General features: G+C 33.8%; 1 protein-coding gene across 3 annotated transcripts in view; it reads left to right on the forward strand.

The window, feature by feature from the left end:
* Positions 1 to 8,498, forward strand: part of LOC119641199 (branchpoint-bridging protein) — a 60,947-nt gene extending 52,449 nt beyond the window's left edge. For 2 of the 3 annotated variants that reach the window (XM_038039736.1, XM_038039737.1), the window contains exons 5-8: positions 2,536 to 2,818; positions 2,886 to 3,143; positions 3,268 to 3,430; positions 7,895 to 8,498. In XM_038039736.1, coding sequence (XP_037895664.1) covers positions 2,536 to 2,818; positions 2,886 to 3,143; positions 3,268 to 3,430; positions 7,895 to 7,994 — 804 coding nt within the window. In that variant the 3' untranslated portion in view covers positions 7,995 to 8,498. The remainder of the gene's footprint in view (positions 1 to 2,535; positions 2,819 to 2,885; positions 3,144 to 3,267; positions 3,431 to 7,894) is intronic. The other variant, XM_038039738.1, reaches the window with a different exon arrangement.
* The last annotated feature ends 12,864 nt before the right edge of the window (positions 8,499 to 21,362 follow it).

A 21,362-nucleotide genomic window follows, 5' to 3' on the forward strand; every position in this document is an offset into this window, starting at 1 on the left:
TTTAGAATTGACGCATTTTTAGGCAGATAACATATCTGCATTTGGGGGGGTGCACCAAATAGCTTTTGTCTTGTTTGCCTTATAATAAATAAGCATTAAACCTCAAAAATGTGAAAAAACTACAATTTAATGACTCGTAACTTTATGTTGGGGCGGCCGATTCATTTCCTTTTTTGAAGCTAGAGAGAAAATTACTTCGTAGTATAAATTTTAATAATTTCCGCTCTGACCAATTTGGCCCATTCCCAATACTAACTTGGGTGCAGAAACTTCCAAAGTGTCTGCCAAATTTGAAGTCGGTATCTTCATTTTTGCGACCTGGAGAGTGCCAACAACACACACCACACAGACACACAGATGGACAGATGTGGCTAAATCAACTCTGGATTTCACGCTGATCAAAAAGTATATATACATTACAGGATCTCTCAAGCTACCTTTTGGGTCCTATGTACATTATGGAAAAAAACAAAATGAGTATAACTCCATCTCCAATCAGTCAAAAAAAAAAAAAAAACAAAACAAAAACGTCCATTCCCGACATAACCGCATTATTAGAATCAAAAGCCAATTAAAAGTGGTAAGAACAAGATAAGTATGCTCACAAAAATCGAAACTTTTTCGTTACAATTATCTGTTTGAACACGAACTCACACAACTAACTGTATTTGCAAGCGTTCAACAATATCCGACTGAAATTGAATTGAAACAGAGCTTATACCATAAAGTAGATTCAAACAGGCATTGGCTTAATCATATTCAAACGTCAGTCGCTGTTAGCTTATAAGCCGCAAACCATGCTCGTCACTATTATAACCAAAATCACTTGTTTCAGTAAACTGTTGTTCAATGCTTGGAAGCAGGCGCGATTAACAATTTGAATTGGATTTTTAATCTCTCGCTACTCTCTAGACCGATATGTAAGTTTCCATTTCATTGTGAAACATCACGTCATTCATAGCCGTCGCTACGTGCGGGGATGCTTAAACCCGATAAGAATTATGATTGTACTCCTTTGTTCTTTCCTTAAAGCTTAGATTGAATGCGCTTTTGTATATATATATATATATATATGTATACCTATATATATGAATACCTATATACACATATATATGCTTGTTTTGTATTACGTTCTGCGACAGTTTGCCGTGTTGTTGCATTAAACTAAAGGGAATTGCGTGTTGGTTCAATGTCGTCATGCGTGACATTGCTTAACTGACTTTGCAAATGTTTAACCGTTGTTGCCGTTGCTGTTGTTATTGTTGCGGTTTTTGCCACGTCGCATATTGGTTAGATGCGTGACAAAATTAGATAATGACTTTGGCTCCTCACAGCGGTAGACAGATTTTCGTGTGCTTAGATGAAAATTTGCTGAAATATAAATTCTTATAAACTCTATAGAAATGCTACGAAAGTTTTTTTAACCACTGCAGGAAGCACACATTTGTAAAGTTTTTCCGCACCTCACATTGTATGAAATATGTAATTAACATTGATAAGTGTACGTCGCGTTGATGATAGCCATCCATCCGTCCGCCGGTTATTGGGAATTCCATAATTGCACAAGTTGAGATACAAAGGTCAAATTTGATTTATTACGCAGTAAATTGATTTTTGAAGCAAGCATCATACGCACCAATGCAATTGAAAGGCGGTCAAAAGGGCCTTGTTTGTATAGTACTGAGATTAAAAGGTGATAAGACTTTTCCTTTTAAATCGGAGGGGTGGGGGGGTCCCCAAACGAACAATTCCTAAGTCACTTTGGCGTCAAGCCTAAGCTGATATCTTCAGCTTATAATGTTAATAAGGTACGATTTTTATCGCTAAGCGCTATGTAAGGAAAATTAATGAAAAAATCGTCGACTGACACCACTAACGACAACAGACAGTTATCGTTGGGACCGATATCATCACTTTCAACCACTGTTTGGTTCTTCAGATAGTTTAACAATAACTCCTCTTCCCACCCGACATTTGTTCTTCGAAACTTTTTCACTCAAAAAGTCAATTCAAATCGTTCGGTAGATACGATCTTTAGTAAAAATATTGGCATAAAATTTGACATAGATATCAATGAGGATAAAAAAAAAAAAAAACAAAACAAATTTGAATATTCCCGCACATCTTAGATAGAAAAGTCGCACTGCTTCTTGATAACGATGCTAAAATATGCTCTAGACTGAAGGCTACGCGCTCGGATGTGACTCTATTTGCTGTGTTTGCTAAAAAGGCGATAAGAAAGTCGATTAAAATGTAATTTCACCGATAAAATTGTCAATAACTTGGAATCCCAAGCAAATAATGATTTGAACGATATGTCGCTTATATGAACGAACGTAGCCATCGCGGAAAATCTTTACTTGAGATAACGATTGTTGCCTGAAATTTACATCAAAATGCCTATTACTGTCCTATTTTGAAAATTGAATTATTTAAGGTCAGCGGCTCTCCTATCTGTTTAATTCTAATGCATATAATATTTATTTTGGCTTGGTTTTATTTTCTGGTTTTCATCGCGTATTGTTTTGTGTCAAGGATTACCATGATGACATACGTCAAGAACAAATGTGGGAAATGCAAGTTTTAACCTCATCATCAACGTTAAACAATAACAATGAGGCAGTGAGTCCCAATCGTTTAATAGAGGGCGGTATAACCGATATGGATACATCGAACGATGACAAGTCCGATAATGAATTAACTGGAATGGATTGTACGACATCGGAGAAAAATGAGAATCCGGCATTAAGGATAAGAAATAGTACAAATACGGGAATGTTAACATCAAATGGAACAGTACAAGCAAACACAACAGCAAGTAAGTCGAACGATATAAAGATGAAGAATATTTTTTTTGATTTTTAGTTATAAAATACATACATTAGTACATCCTTCTGTTATGGCTGCAGCTTTACAGCATCAATTGTCGTCAGCGGCAGCAAGCTTAAGTGGTTTAATAAAACCTACACCGGCCAGTATGGCCGCTGCCGTTACGGGTTTAACGACGGCAACACCGGCTGTAGCAACAGCCGGCCTTACTATACCTAACGAAGCTGATACCACCGCCTCCACTTTAACTTTTTTAGAGCCACCAGGTACAATTTTGCATCCAGCCTTGAGAAATGTTAAGACCATAAACATCGGTATGTGTTTATAAATAATATATTTTCGAAAATATATCATCTATTCTTATGAATTTTTATTTATTTATTTATTTATTTTTTTTTTAATTGTTATGTGATTGTTATTTTTTTTTTTAAATTTCAGCCGGTAATTTAACACGTAAACGTCCGTTATTGGGGGTACCACGTTCCAGTATGAATCAAACCAAACGCACGGTTATGACTCTATTAGCTCGTGCTAAAACCTCACAAACGTTACATACGATTAGGAATCCAGTAGCCGCAGCCACAGCCACTGCATTCTCGGAGTAAGTTTAAAAATACATTTTTACAACCTTCACGGACGTACGTCTCATTCTTGTGTTGAAAGGTGCAGGAATATGTTTCAGAAATTCAATGTAAATAAATATTTTCTTAATGAAGTCTGAGACTCCGAATACCGCCGAGTCCGTCTGTTCTTCCACTTAATGTCGACAACTATCACATTAGCAAGAAACACGTCACGTATTTTTAGTTGATCATTTATGATAACTTTTGAATTTACCAACACATGCGTCCTCTTTGTTCATCCATTTGCCACCGTAGTGATGGCATAACGAGAATTACAGCTGAAGCTTGACACACATCGCTTCTTTGCCAACCTGATTCGGTCTCACCATGTTTTTCCATCTGTCTGTTGCTCTGGCGGTCGCAATGGTTGAACTAGAGCTCAAACGTATGGCGCAATTTTTATTCAATAGCCTGGATCCGCATTACTTCGTTTGTATATCATGTTACTGTCTATTAGAGAATAGTAACATGTAACAAGGAAATAAAAGATTTCGGATTTTAGATTGGAAGCGAGCCAAAATAGTTTAAAATTTTTGTGCATTAATTAAAAAAATCGTTTCAAGAAGAATTCTTTTTGTTACTTAGTTATTTCTGAAATAGCGAAAAACAATTACAGGAAATATCAATTGGAATTAAGTTTTTTCAACGTACGTATCGCCTCACCAACGGCACTTTGCCTTATGCTGTTTTGAAAACAATTCAAGATGGGTACACTTTTTTTTAACCACATATTTGAACCGTCTCTTAAAAGATGCCCACTGTATATGTAGGCACGTTAGTGGGCGAGGAAGAAGGGGACAAAAGGAGGGTAGTATTTGTGTATGTACGACTTGGACAAGCACACATCTGACGGAAAAGGCCACACCAGGTATATGTTTTCAAAGTTGAGTGTTTCAAGAACGAGGTGTCATGTTGTCTTGTAATATGTTGTGCATTATGCAAACAATACTAGGGCTGGGTAGCTGAGAATGATGGGAAGTCGAGTAATCTTATTTAAGAGTTTAAGTGGACAAAATTCTCCAGTGTTCGTGGAATACTGGCTGTGCCTACTTGGCCTTGATTGTCTCTTTCAACATTTCGAATACATGTTCCGCCAAAAGAGGGGGGCGCCTATCGATTCCGTTGCAATCGCATTTTAGTACCGTTAAAATTTACTCTATTTGCCCGAACCCATTTGCATGTCTTGTTGCGGTTTCGATTAAGTCTCTCCCTCACTATCCACCTCCCACTTTATAGCGCTACTCAAAGTGCTGCCACCCGCAAACGGATAAGTATCGAATATTTTGAACAATAACTCTCATTAATCTTTTTTTCTTAACAAATAAATATTGATTTAAACTCTATATATAACGGCAGCAATCTATCTATGACGAGCAAAACTCACTTATGCCTAATACTTGCTTTACATTTCGCAATTAACTAAAGTTTCCCACTTGTTGCTCACCATTAATATCTCTCTGTTAGCTACCGAGAATTCATAACAAAAGGCTTTCAACTGTCAAAGCTTTCAAATAATTGCTTTTGTCAATGTTTCAATGTGCACTAGAATGAGAATGAATGAGAGCCTGAAACGCGTCTGATGGCATTGTTGCAGACGTGCACTTGACAGCACGTATTTGTCAAATGTCTACAATCGCTGCTACATCTTATCTGTAAGTCCTTAGGTATAAATTATATCAGTTAATTACCTGATCTGTCAAAAATAAGTATTTTAAAACTTTATGTTGACCATCATCGTTATGTTGATGACCTAAAGCATATAAATACACGCATTTACGGCTCCAGTATTTCGAGTTAGAGAAACTTCTGATTGAACTTTCAATTTAATTGAGTCGAACGTAAATTTTGCACCCTTTTGATTACAACTGCGGTAAACTTAAATATACTTTTTTTACATATCTTTACAATCACTTATTATGCGTACTTTGCACTAACTCGGTAAGCGAATGCTTCTCCTCGAAGTTACAGGAAATTCCACAGAATTCCAACAAACGCGTGAATGTCTTTGGATTGTAGCTACAGTGAGTAATCCACTTGGCTGCGGCCGCTCCCTACCTCCTTCTCTCTTCCAACTTTTTTTTAACCGTCACTATGGTACACACGAGACATCCTCTGCGTGATTGACTACCACACCAACCGCCACTGAAGAAGCGCGTACAATGGATTCACCTTTATGCTCATTTATGTTACTCATAGTTTGCGAAATTGCACCTGTCAAAGGCGTTCCAAATCAAGTTGTCTCTACAAAATTTGTTCTCTCTTCTAGAAAAGTTTTCCCCACTCCTTTTTCATATAGACAAGAAAGCTTAGTCTCACGGCTCCTACAAGGTCGATGAAATGTCTATTCACCTGGCTTGCGTCCACTTCCTTCATATCCTACACATATATACTCTATTTATTATTTTTTTAGTCAGCATGAGCCCGCTGAGGACTCATTTGCTGCATGCACACTCATAATGGAAAAAAATTGAGTTACCACAAAGTTGAGTACAATCTTCAGTGCGCAAATGCGCGTAATCCGCATACAAGTGCGCATGCTTTTATCTTTGTATTGCAGTTTTCAAAGAAGGTCGATATAAAAATTTTTACAATTTCAGGTTCTATGTGTTTTCGTTTGCTTCTTTTACTTTCTCGTTAAAACTCGTGGGTTCTGAAGGATTGAGAATTTCAAAATTGGCGCACCTAGTCTCAGTTGGACTTGAGAGAGATTCACCTTTTTTTATACCGATTGATCTAGAATCGTTTTCTGATTCGATTTAAGCTTATATGTCCATCTATCCGTCTTGTTCTCACGTGGTCCTTTTAAAGGCCGTCATTTATGAAATATATTTATGAAATTTAGTTCGCGAACGAGTTTGCCACAAGGACTCTATTGAAAGTAGTCCAGACAACACCACGCTTTCGGGCATGCCACCCAACTCGGCTTATTTTGAAAAGTCGCTACATAAAAAACCAGCTATAACAGGTGGTATAGGCTACTTGATGGTGAACCGTGGCCCACTCCTATTTTTTTTTTCTATGATTCTATGCCATAAATGTGTTGTAGGCAAAAACCGTGTATACAAAACTGCGGGCTTAACGCCTTATTAAAAAGACATCTGTATAGATATGTAGCATAAATATTGCTTCCCCATAGATATATACGTAGTGTTGTATAGACAGTTGAGGTTAATGGAATTAATTTCATTTAAACATTAATACAAACCGATTTATTTATTTACTTAATCGAGCTAAATTGAATGAATACATATGTGGATAAAGTCCATAATGTTTTTAGAAATGACATGTCTTCGAATGTCATATGCCAAAGTTTCAAATCATTTGGATCATTTGTCTCGTTATTTTCAAAACAATGGAACGATCCAAATTTCTTATTTGATGCTTTCTGATCGCAAAAAGTGTTATCGCCGATCCTCTCCGTCGCAAACAACATTTTATTGGCGGTTTCCTGATTTTAGACAACGACATAGTGGACACCAAAAGAAAGTACAGTCACGCTAACAAACGTCAAAAGGTCCTCAAAATTATTTTTGATAATCGCAAAGGTAAGTTGCAAGAGATAGCTGATAACTAAAAGATATCAAAAAGTGGTGTGGTTTTCGTGGAAATTTGAGCGCGCAAGAGCCCAAATCTGTTCAAATAGTCATCCCTTTACTAGAAATGGAGTGAAAATATCAAAATGTTACTGACGGCAAAATTGCACGACTTAGAGCTTGAATTTCTCCTACAGTCTCCGTAATGTGCAGATTTTCTTTCTACGGCCGTTACTGTATATGTTGCGAAACCATGCTTTAATTAAAAAAAATTGGATCAAATGATGAGCTGATTGGGAAAACCGAAGCTTATGTTGAAGGTCTTGACAAATTACTCTATCAACAAGTGGAAACGTTGTAGTGGACCATGCCCTTGGCCCGCATCATTCGTTTAAATGCACAATTGTTCACGTAAATATATGTTGCGAAATAAAAATTATGTAAATGAGAGGAAAAGTGCTCCGATCCGAACCGTTTTCAATATCGTTCGTCCTTGGTACGAACGGTCGATATACCAAATTTCATGAAAACATATCAAAATTCGGGACCTGTGCAACATACATAGGAGAATGTCAGACGGCCAGACAAGCTTAGATCGATTCAGGAAGTGATTATGAATCGATCGGTAGAATAAAGAGTGATTTTACCCCAAGCATAAGAAGGCATCGAAATATTAGCGAACTTTTTGATGTTGGATTATTTCACGCTTGCAGAAAACCATACTAACGCATAAAATCATATTCTGCAGAAAGATGGATTTTGCTTGCTTAGTATCGGATACAGTCATCGAAGCTATGTTTTAAAGTATTCAGATTAATAGTGATTCCAGCGTACTGTTTTTTAACTAGATATTATTTACATATACAATTTAATAATAAAATTATTTATAATTTTCTATTGTCATTGCAGTCCTTTACGAATGTTAGCTTCTCCCTTTATAATACCCCACCAACCCATGGAGCAATCTATGTTAGCCTTGTCTAAGGAGTCCTTAGCCCAAGGCGTATAAAAACGAAATCCTATTCGACTATTTTAATTGATTTTAATCCTCGAACCAGCCGTATACACTATGGTGAACTGTTTAGCTTTTCTGTAAGTATATCAAAAGAAAAAAGGAAAAAACACGAAACTGCGATTCTAATTTATCCCGCCCTCATTCGAAAAATATATATATATATGCATATATATATTTAAAGAAATAACTGAATTAAATAAGTTTAGAAAAATTTTGAAATTAAAGGCTATTTACGGAAGAGATTTTAAAGCGAAATAATTCTTGAGAAGATTTCGACGGCCCCAAGGCAAGTTATGAAAAAAACAAAAGAAAAAAGAAAACGAAAATTTCTTTTTTAAATATTTTCGTTCTTCTTTTTATTATTTAATTATTTCATTTTTTTTTTTTTTTTTTAATACTTACTATACTAATAAATTGTGAAGGCAGTCATTTGAATGAATTGAAATGAAGTTGATTTACTTTACAGTATGAAATAAATAAAATAAAAAGAAGCAAATAATAGCAAAATTATTTCAATGAACAGAAAAAATTTACCAAATTTAGGGACTAAACGTAATATTAAGCAAAACAAATAAAAATATTGAACGGAAATAAATAAATTTATGAATAAAGCAAAGCAAAAATATGACAAACACTTTATATACATGAATATGAAGAGTAGTTATATAAAAATCTACATATTAATAAATACATAACTACTTATACATAAAAAAAAAAAAAAAGTTATTTACAAGATAAACAAACAAACAATGAATAAATATATTAAATAAACGCATGTTTTTAACTCAAGTGACGAAAATTGTTGAGTAAAATCTTCGCATAACAACTAATCAATGTTGAGGTGTAAATTTTATTCGAGTACTCAAACCCCTTTTTATTCAGAAATTCAGTAAGTTTATCACTCATCTGCAGGATATCTATCATTTATATGTGGATATCGAGAGAGTTAGTTAAACATAATCTAACAAAGATTTAAGGGAAGTATGGTAGGTGCATCATTCTGGTTGATAGAAGACGGATAACATGGAAGCGGGAGAAGGAGGGAGAGCTAGATATGATTTTTCCAGTGTTATACGAAAGAGAAACAGATAAACAAAAAAATGCATTTTGTGTGAGAATGAAAGGAGACAAACAATGCAGACAAAACCTATGAAGAATATTTGGTGAGGTTGAGTTACCTTTTAATCTCTTTTATTTTTTCCACCTATTCACTACTGTGCACACACGTACACGTAGAGGCATTCATGAATACGTACTTGTCTATAGATAGAAACCACCTCGATTCATAGTCATATGAGAGTAATTAAGTAAAATAAGCGAGTCTGGAAACCAAATTCATTCAGTTCAAATGTGGATTGATTCGGAGGCTATTGCTGAAACTGAATACCTTGTTTGCACTTTTGAATAAGAAAACAAGCAGAAGAAAGCAAAGGAAACAAAGATGGCGGATTTTCGCCTCGACGTATATTATTGCTGTCAAATGTGTACACATGCGACGAGAAGAATTCAAATCGGTCCTGTCTGAGACACAGATCGGGGTCTACATCATGAAAACTCTTTCAGCCATAAGAAGTGTGTGGAGAAACCTGGCAATGTGGTAACATACTAACCAGTGAAAAAAGTATCAGACTTATATTTCCTTACAGCCAAAATTTTTATATCGTTTACTTTTATCTTAAGATAAACAGTAAAAAAATCCAACAAAATATTTATTGAGTGAGCATGGTCGACTTTTTAGATTTGTTTACAGCTGCTATGGAGCCACCCGTACAAAATAACTGGATATTTGTTATTGCTGTTGTTGTTGTTTATGAGTAATAAGTAAAAAAACCCAATTGCTTTGTTTTTGAGCACAGAAATATTCTTCCCTTAAATTGTATTGTAGCCGTATCTTTTGACTGCTTTAGCCCACTTTTAATGTCAATTTGCATGCAAGGATTTTCAATATTTTCGCCAAATGTAAACTCGACATGTTAGTTTTTACGATCGGAAGAACGTTTATCACAAACAGACGCACAGACCGACAAACAGAAACACTCGGAATTTCTGATTTAGACTCATCTCAAAATGTAATGCTGTTCAAGACTCTTGTTCTCTCTCTCTCTTGTTTAAAACATAAAGCGGAGAGAGCCAAAAGGAAATTTTCTGTTTACGTCACTGAACTCTTCATTTCAGTTATACGGCTTTCAGCTCTTAACATAAAGTTTTTCCCGCAAAATCCTCCAACGATTCTTTCATTTGTACTGTAGTGCGTCAGAGACATTGTATGCTGCTTATCTTATTTGCTCTTAAGATCACCAAAAAAAAAATCCTGCTTTGAGATCGAAATTTCACAGCTCCTAATTATCATAAACACGTCTCGCGTTTCATCCAGTAAAAAAGTCGCAAGTAATCGCACGCCAGTAATCTGTATTAAATAATAAAAAAGAAGGGGCGAAAAACGGAGAGAAGGGAAAGTCACAACAAAAGACATTATTATCGTTAAGTAATAATAAGAGAGGAAATAAGGGAAAAACGAGAAGTTCAAAGAAGACCACTTTAATAATGCAATTATACGCTTCTCTGGAAGCCGCAATGACACATTAATGGTTAATTGAACTTTTAAAGCAACCACAATTTCTCAACTTTTTTTCAGCACTTAATCTATCGTAATCCTCTTAAGAGTAAAATATTAAAATAGCGTTTGTTATTTATAAGAGCGCTACAATAAAGCAAAGTGCACCAAGATATTAAAGTCAAATGTTATGAACAATAATGGAAAATGTTTCGAATTAGCATTGACTCACAACAAATTCGTATCGATCAGCACAAACATTCCGGATCCTGCTTAGAGTGCTTTTTCTTTCTTATGTTATATTCAAGAAAGGAAAAACACTTCGTTTTTTCTTATAACGATGGTCAGCTCCATCACAACATCTAAAAGTCTATATTTAAAATTTCATAAAATAGAAGGAATATATATATATATATATATATATATGTATGTATTTCAATATGTTATCTTACAAAAGTAGGAACTTGTGGTAGCAACCTAATACTTGTCATACTGCTTCCTGGGTGAGCTCTCCCACAGAAACGTTCACAGGCAAAAATTGCAAAGACCACAAAGGAAAATTATGAAAAAGTTTATTACATTTCACAATAAGCAGGTCACGACTTATCGGAAATGTCAATGCTCATGCATATCAAAGGCTATGCATGCAATGGATACGTTTTTCTTTTCTGTTCGTTCCTCTAGCCTCCACTCTGTTCATTGTACTGGTTGTTAATGTCCATGATTATCGACTACATAAGAGCATCGAACACGCAAAGAAACGAAGGCGGTGGCATAATCTCATTTCCCGGCTTGTTACCATTTTCTGACGAGCAGTGTTAATCGGCCCAAATATCGTATATAACAACAATTAACTTATAATGATTCGATATAGTGGGTATCCAAGATTCGCTTTAAAGCGACCATAACGCACTTGCTTATCAACTTTTTATTTGGGTACTTGCCTAAAACGTACACCTAAACATTAATAAAAGTCAGTTTAAAGTCAATATATAAAAAAAAAATTTAATCAAATAACCTGAGAAAACGAAATTACTTTAAAATTTACTTTAGACTATAAAAACTTAATGAGAAATAAACAAAATTATTAAAGAATTAAAAATAACATTGAGAAGAATAATAAAAAAAAAAAACAAAACAAAAATACATTAAATAAAGCTATGATCGCTATTTATTGATAAAAAATAAAAATACTTAATAAAAAGATATTTAAGTTGAACGAATTTATTAACACCAGATACTCACTTAATTGCAATAATATTTTTCCTTAAACAAAATATACATATATAAATAAAAACACAGAAATATTTTTGAGTGATATAATGAAAAAAAAAAAAAAAAAAAAAAAAACAGAAAGGAAAATTCATTATATTTTACTCTAGCAAGAGTAACGGTTTCAAGCAGGTCTTAAAAGGGGTGCAATTGTTGTTAATGGTTCGTATATATATTTTATGTGCATATATGATACACTCCACTTCTTCTTTTTCTTCTTCTTCTTCTCTGTCTCTCTCCTTCTCTTTCTCTTTGTCCCTATGTCCCACACGAATACATTACCTTTACAGATGTTTTCACACGATTACTATTGTATTTTTATTACAAATGGAACGTGGGAAACAATTTATAAAAATATAGACGAAAAACTCCATATATCACACATCCAAGAAAAAAAAAAGAAAAAAAAAAAAGAAAAGCAAAACATAATAGAAAAAAAAATGATATATATTTCCTACACCTTTTTCGATCTCTTGAACATATAAACTTACATGCAATAGTTGCTTAAAATGTCACTCAAAGTTTAATTGATTATTAATAATAAAATCATCGTAGAGCAAGATGCACTTATAACTTATATAAATGCATAAAGTCATGTAATCCCACTCCTTTAACCTTAATTGTAAGTCACGTATTCAATCCTTTCACCCCTAATATGCATCGATAAGCACGTTACACTTGAAATTATTTTAAATCGTAAATTGAATTTTCAACATCCATCGCTTTTTTTTTTACACACTTCTTGAAGAGTTTTAGAAGTTGCTTTTTTTTGTAGTTTGGAAAACTACATTTCCGAAATAAAAAGGAAGCGATAATGAGAGTCCGCTAATCACAACGAATTGATTCAAATATCTAATTGTACGCAAAACAACAACTAAGACAATTTATTTGATCGCAACCGAATCTTTTGTACCCATTGCCGTGTTATCCTAAAAAAAGACAAAAAAAAGGGAAAGAAAGAAATTTTCATACTCCATAATAGTGGGTGGGCGCGGCTGCTGTTTGTGTTCTGTTGTAAGAGTAACAAGCAAAAAACACAAAAAGCAGGTTTGCAGTTTTTGTTGCATAGGTTTCATCGGCTTTGACTAGTTTGGCTCATTTTCAAGTTCTTTTGCAAATTTGTAGGTGACATCTTCCAATTTGGGAACGGGTTAATGATAGTACACAAATGGACAGACAAACAAGCGGATATGCTTAGGTGCTGTCAAATTTAAAACTGGCCGTGAATTTATATACCTTATGACGTGTATGTACCTATATAGCTACAGGTCGCTTCTGCGCATTGTAAAGGTATTGAAAAAAATTAAACTTTAACACTACATAGGCGTGGTGAATTTTTTCACTTTTTGTACAGGTACTACAGCATCGCTCATAGAATATATTTTCATTAAGAGCAAAAAACCAAAGTGACACTGCGGCCTTATACAGACGGACAGACGGATGGTTAGGCAAGCGGACAGACTGACGTGCTTAAATTAATTCAGAATTTGGTGCTGATCAACAACATATATACGTTGTCTCTGAAGCTTCCTTCTCGGCGTTGCAAACGTACTTCGGTAATGGGCACGAAAGGGTTAAAAAATTGTATTTACTTCATGGCGTATTTTCGATTTTTTCAAGTTCTAATTGATATATCGCGCAAGTGTGAACAATCGTAATCTTATCTATATAATCTTGTGTGATAAAGCGTTACGTGCTCCTAAGTAACATTTGTGCTTGTCTTTGGACAGCTGTCGGTGTCAACTTTTTAAATTTTCAACTCCTTGTCAACTGTCTTCACTTAATTTCCTACTGGAACTGTTAGCACTTAAATCATAGTGTAGGTGTTCATACCGTACTATAAGCGTTAATACCGCAGTATAAGTACTAGTGCAGTAGGTTAAATTGCAACACCGCAGAGTGAGCGTCTATACCGTACCGTAAGTGCTAGCAACGTACTAAACGTACGTAATATTATAGTGCCAGTGCCAACATCACTAATACCGCACCAACTTTCCATGTTGGTTACACGCTTGTGCCGCAAGTGGTTGCCATTTGCGCGTGTGCGGATGCATGTAATACATAGAAAAAACTTGAAATAGATTCGGCTTTTATTATACCCATCGCTTCAAAATGATTTCTTGAATTCACGTAAGCTTATCTGTCAATCCGTCCGATATATATCTAAGTAAGTATGTAACTAATAGTTGTGCAGATCGCAATTTTTAAAATATTTTGATGAAATTTTGTACGCCGACGCATTTTGTCTCAAGGAAGAGCACTATTGGCAGTGGTTCGGATCGTTTTATGAATAACTGCAGAGTGGCTTTTCGCTTACACAATGACTCATCAGGTCATTTCAAATACATACGATACACGATGCGCAGTGTACACTACCTATGTCAGGCGAATGAAGAAATGTTTGCAACCAAGCACAGACACTAAACAATTCACGGTATATTCATATATTATTTATTGCTGTCTTGTTGTTTTTTTTTTTGATTTCCACACCTATTAAGAACTCATTTGGCCACTTGCGACTTCAGTTTATCGATCTTAACTAGAAAAATAATTTATGAGGACAATTCAGCTTTTTCTCTTAACTCTCTATCGAGAGCCAAGACGGATTAATAAACTTTGATGGCGACGCTCAAACTGATTCATCGTCAGTGATCAGTCACGAGAAATTCAAGCCAGGAAATAAGTTTGTCGGTCAGTCTACCCTCACTTAATGAAATCGACATTATTTCAGTTCCTTCTGAACTGTGGCGTGAAAATTTCGAATTTTATTTTTTAGTCTTAAATTTTGCTTTATTCGATTTTTAATAAAACATCTTGTCAAACCGAGTAACCACGTAAATCCCCTGGCTACTGCATCTACCATTTAAAGATTATTTTATTTGTATTCGTTAAATTATTTTAATAAATTTCCCAAGTTTATCGAGTCTCTTTTCATTCATTTAAGCATCATATCTGTATTGCCATATTATTCCCATTGAGGGACAATAAACTCTGTTATTTTCCTCACCGGACTATCGTTTCGTATAGATTATAAACTAAATATGTATTAAATGAAAAGAAAAAATTCAAATGCCAAACTACTGCTTGTCCTTCCCTCTCCTCTTTGTACAGTCTTTCCTAACCATCATATTTTTACACTGAGACTGACCATGAATTACCAGACATATGAAAAAGAATAAAAAGTATCCATTCCGAAATCGGACTAAAGCTTCACCCACGAGCATAAAAAAAACCAAATAAAATTATTAGGATATATTGGGAGGAGTATGCATGCACAGTTACCTTTGAGATACTTACAAATGATGTAAAAATTTCATTTGAAATGTCCCCGAAATACGATATAATAAACTCAATACACTAAACAAATAGATTTTTTCATTTTGCATCCAAATATCGTATACAGTAATCGGTTTAATCGAATAGAAATGTTTTTGTTAGCTTTCCTTACCAAGGCACGATCTATTGCTTAGGTTTACATGAATTTTATTAAACATGTCCCATTGCTGGACTATTTGATATTGTATTTTTTTTTTTGGAAGTGAAATGGAATAAAATTCAATCATTTAATCAATGTTTCAAATTTATACCTTTGTATGAATCATCGGGAAAATATTACACTTTTTTTTGTGCATTTTTTTTATTCTTAATTCTTCACATATTAGATCAGTCTACATATCCTATCATTGACAGGATTTTAACTTAAAATTTTTCTGAAACAAAAGCCTTTCATAAGCGAACTTATGAAAAGTTATATTAAATGTATTGATGCAAATAGACAAATAAAAAAGTAAAAAAAAAAAAAAAAAAAAACAGCTAATTAAAAAATAATAAAATATAAATTTGTTACTTACTACCACAATAAAATAAAAAAAAAAAAACAATATTTGAAAAAAAAAATTTTTAAAACAACATAAAATTTAAATAATTGTGTGCTTTAAATTTTAAATAAATACTTTAAATAAAGAATGAAATCCCATATTATTATGTTATTTACATGAGTTATTTCATACATCTCCTTACGGGATCTCGCAACTATTTACTTGCATTCATTTCCATATAAATAAAAATATCGTTATTCATATTTTTCAATTAGATTAACTAATGGATTCTATTAAAATAAAACCAAAAAGTCATGTAATTGAGATGCTTAAGCAGTATTAAAATTCTAATAAAAAAAATCTCTTTAATAAAACTAAAAAAAACCGAATATAAAAAAAGACCATCTAAATTTTTATTAAAAAACACACAATAACAAAATATATAATAAATGTTATTCTCAATGTTGTTGGTTTATAATTAACAAAAATACGCGCAGACACCTAGGGAGAAAACTATATATACATATATATATATATATATATATCAGCTACATGTATATATAAATCATATATGTATACAGATATACAAATATATATATATATATATATTTGTATGAATTTGCTATAAACATATATATATATATATATATATATATAGATATGTATATTAGTGCATGTACATACACACATATGCCGAGAGAATATTCGATTATATTATATTAAAAAAGTTATACACACGCTCACACATAAAAAAAAGGGAAAACAAACAACTAAACAAATTTATTTATTGCATGTTTGATGTATAAAAAAGCAAAAAAAAAAAAAAAAACTAAAAAAACAACTGTGAAAAAAACCCCATAAATCATAAAAAAAACCAAGACTTTTTTCGCTTTGGGGCGAATTTTACATACCCATCATCACCTCAAGTAAGTAGACGAACTCTTTCAGTTTTTTTTTGGCCAACTACGTGTCAGTTACTCAACTTTGATAAATAAGACCTTTTTCACATTTATATTACATATTGTGTTATGAAAATATTAAACTTATACTAATTTTTGCATTCAAGGCTGCAATAGATTTTAACCTATAAATGAAAAGCTTTCCAATTAGGTTTTCCCTTATGTCGTTAATTTAAATATTTAGCTCAGTATAGGATTTCATTCAACTAAACGTAGAAATAATTTCTTGTCGGTTTTCCTTTTTATAGAAATACAAGCATGTGATTTAAGAATTATTCAAAGAATTCAAAGAATTAGTTACCTCTAGCCAATAATATATCTACCTTTCCTGCAGAACAACTGGTCTTTTGAGGCTCATCATAGGTTAGAATAGGCATGAAATCATCGATTGAAATCAATAGTATTTGGAGAAAGTGATGTCTTATGAAAGAAATATAGGAAGTGCTTTGTAACTCTTTCTGATCGTATTTTGACATATGTAGCTGAACGTCAGCATGTCAATAAACCATGACGTTAAGGCTTTTGCTATATTGCAACCATTTTTCAGCTCAATTACAGCAGTTATTATTAGTAGCATTCTTTAGTGATAGCTTCGTCGGGTTGGAGAAACTGTACTCGCAATTGAACCCCCAGCCCCGGTACACAGCTTTACCGTTTATCCTTGATATTAGTGATTTCCACAGTTATTGTAACGTATGTGTTGTTCATCATTCATCGCGATTCAGTAGCCTCGACTACCCTTCGAATTAAGGAGAAAAAATAAAACTTTGACGTACTCGTGTGTTCACTTCAACGGTTTAGCTCATACCCATGAGGAGGAATTCGTTGATAAATGCTTACAAAGCTAAATAAACGCCATCTCTTAAAAAAATCGAAAATCAATTATTTCTAGACCTAATGTAACGTTTCTTAAATCCATTTATTATTCCAAATCGAATCAGCGTAATCTCTCTCAGATATTATACATTTCTGCAAATGTTTCTTATAATCCTCGAAGCAGTTGCAATACTCGATTTCCTGAATGATGTCTCTTCAATTGAGTCAAAACAATGTTATGAAATACCCAAAAATCACAAGGGGCTAAATCAGATGAGTACGGTGGTTATGGAAAGATATGAGTTCCCGATTTGATGCGTTTCAGTGCGAAAAATGTCTTTTAAACTGCTGTTAACTGATCTGTTTGAAATGTCAACACCGTCAACGTTAAAGTCCGTAATTATTAAATGACGGCCGAGTCTTACATTTATTTAACGGGACTTTCATCGTTAGAGGTTGATGGTCGACCGGGACGCTTTTCGTCTTCAAGTCGTTCTCGGGCTTCTTTGAACTATTTATACCGTTTGTAAACATTTCTTTCCGACAAAGTCTGCTCACCAAAGGTTCTCTGCAGCAGCCCAAACGTTTCTGCACAAGAATTTTCCATTCCGCAAACAAAATTTAATGCAACTTCGGAATTAATCGGAAAATATACTTTTTGTAGTGTAGGCCGAAACATTAGTGATAATAATTATGTGGAATTTCGCACGAATGTCTGTCACAGTGCTGTCAATTTAATATGCCTGCCTTAGATCGTAGTATTCCTACAACTTTTATACCATGACAACCACATAGTTTGGGTAAGACTTCTCTTTAGATTTTTAAAATTCTAAAGACCCTTAGAAAACTGCAAAATGAGCAGAGAATCAAAATCGAATCTTCATCTTGCTCTGATTACCTATTGCACCTAAGATTTTTTTATGAAGATTTCTACTTTAGCATTTTTACTTATAGAAGATTTGTGCCCAATAAAAACTGTTCAAAACATGTGTACTTACATTTTAAAATATTCTAAAATTTTTGAAATTTTTACTTTGCTCATAGCTACAGTGAGTGCTAGAGGTAGATGGTAGAGGCATACTACATACTGATTGAGCACACATTAGGCTGCGGTCACCACCACCTCTCTTTTCTCTCTTTTCTCCGACCGTCACTCTGTCACACGACACGAATAGGAAACATATCCTGAACGATTGGTGCACAAACTCACAAAAGAATATATTTTAAAGAGAAGGAAGAAGAGAAAATTGTTAATAACATTTAACATACCCAATTTTCTACAACAATGGCGATTTTTGGGGGCTCTTTTACGGCATTCATAGTTTAGCCGAAATTTTGACGTGAATCCTTTATAAATATACTTATCATTCTATGGATTTAGTAGCAATGACATACCTCGGTTATCACGCAATGAAGCGCATCACCAAACCAAAAATATATTAATACTCTTTATTATTCAGCATTAAAGCTTATGTTGTTGTAAATAAGGCAAGTTAAGTGGTATTGAAAAATTGTGTGTGCGTTCTGTGGAGTTATCGAAGCTTTGCTGTGGTTTTTATGGGGACTATAGATATTTTTAAAAAAAAAATTTATGAACAATCCTACGGTGATGGGTAATAAAAATGAAGGAGAATCAAATTACACTAAAAAAATTTATGAAGCATCCGATATATTAAATATAAAAAAAGTTTATTAAAAATTATTTCATAAAAGAAAGAATTAAACTAAAGCAATGATTGGCATTTCAACTAACGTAATGGTTGGCAATCTCTTGCCAAGATTAATGCTTTGCTTGACAAAATATAAAAATATAAAAATAATAAAAAATAAAAAAATTCACAAATTAAATGAAATCGATAAAAAAGCAAAATTAATAAAAACGTTCAAATAAATGTCATTGAAATAAAACAGAGAAAGCATTTTATTGTTTTTCATTCAATTATTCATAGTAACAACAGCAGTGGGCAGTGAATCACAATTAATTGACTATAATTAAGGCCTAGTCTAACTATTGCTAAAGTATACATGAAACATACAACATACACCTAACTCCTTTTTACACGGTTCACCAAATTTTATATATTTTTTTACACGAATCCCAAAACAATTTTTTTTTTTTTTTTTTAATGCTAATTTTGACAGTGTCTTGCAGAAACTTATATATAAAGCAACAATCGAAAGTGAATAGTAGCTGGTAACTGCTGATTTAATTCGCGAGGGTTGGAAAAAAATTTCTTTTAATATTAATTTTGACAGTGTCTCACCAAAACTACCAACAGACTTTATAGCAACAAAGAGAGGGACCGTTAATAACGACAGAAATTCTTAATTGGAATCAAATCCGACAGCTGTCAAATGCTAAACATATCTGACATATCTAGCAATTATAAGATCTTTGATCCACTTCGTAATAAACATACACGCTTGTTATCAAGGAGCGATGAATAGTTGGAAAATTGATTTTTATTCCTAAGTTCAATTTCAATTTCAATTTTTATATGTTGTAAGAGCCGAATTGATAGAGAACGTCTTAGTTCAATATGTCCCAACAAATTTATTTCGAATGAAAAAAAAAACTAAAAACTACAAATGACACACGTATCCAAGAATAACATAAATATTTTACATAGTTTGTTGTGTAATTTGTTAAATGTATTTTACGTCCAACAAAGATCTCCTCAAATTGAAACCATTAAACAAACCATGTATATGTATATGTATTAATTTAAATCGATTTTAAACATATTACAAGCTTTAACATGTTTCGCCTTTGATAATGTCTTTGTTAGTACGTCAGATGCATTGTCATTGGTGTTTACCTATTGTACCCGTATTCACGGATTCACGTATTTGACGTACATAGTGGAACCTTATAGCTATATGTTTACTGCTTTTATGCACAGTCGGATTATCCACTACAAATTTGGCGCCTTGATTGTCACACAATATGCGAGTTGAATTCTCGCTGTAATTTTTCAATCGCAGCTCATTCAGTAATGCCCGATAGAACATTACCTGTTTTGTGACCTGGCCAAGACAAATGTACTGGGCCTCCATCAAATTTAGCGCCACCTAAGCTGATCGCTTTTTAGACCCTCAAGCTTTGGGAGAAACACATAAAATCCTTTTGGATATTTGCTAAGACATCGGAACACGTGCCTTGCGGCATTCATGTGTTTCTCATGTGGATGACTCTTGTACTGCGACAACTGCGAGAATACTTGTATTATATCTGGGCACAATTTAACCGCCAAACACATCCAGCTGTCTGTTAAGGCTTGTTTGACAACTTTGCGCCCGCGCTGTGGTCGTCCTGTTTCACTTTGTGTGAAGAAATTTTGCAATTTCTTTTTTTTATGTTATTGTTTTATTATTATAATTATAAAAGTATAAAAGTGTTTAGTTTAATTGAGTTATATTGAACTTTTTCTCGTAGTATTCATTTTGGTTTTTGCGATCAGCACTTGGTTTTCTCATCAATAAGTCTCTCTCTTTGCTTTGTGTTTACAGTTTTTCTCTGGGCTTGCTCTTTGTTCACTGTGTCTTTAATAGTGTGAAGTTTGCGTCTAGTTGTGACAAACGTGATAAACTTTTTTGTTATTTCTTTTTTTCCCAGACTCTATCTTGTCTGTTACGTTTTGACACTAAGTGTTTTTTTACATCACGTTGCACAAGACGGGCCCTGATTCTGAACGATTCCATTACTTGTTGACTTTGCGAATGGTTTTGTCATACTACGTATGGCATACGAAGGTACCAATGGCAGATGCAGTCCTAGGCCTTCGAAAGGATTATGTTGGTCATGTCTCGCCTTTTCCCCTGACTGTTCGTGCGTCTCGGCTGGCCAAGTCGCATAAGCTGCGTCTGCAGTTGTGGTCACCCCCTCTATATTCTCGCCAATTCAAAACTCTCTACCTGTGTATCGTATCGTTCCTAGTACGGG

The sequence above is a fragment of the Glossina fuscipes genome, unplaced genomic scaffold (genome assembly GCF_014805625.2).
Source record: "Glossina fuscipes isolate IAEA_lab_2018 unplaced genomic scaffold, Yale_Gfus_2 147, whole genome shotgun sequence".
Classification (NCBI taxonomy): Eukaryota; Metazoa; Arthropoda; class Insecta; order Diptera; family Glossinidae; genus Glossina; species Glossina fuscipes.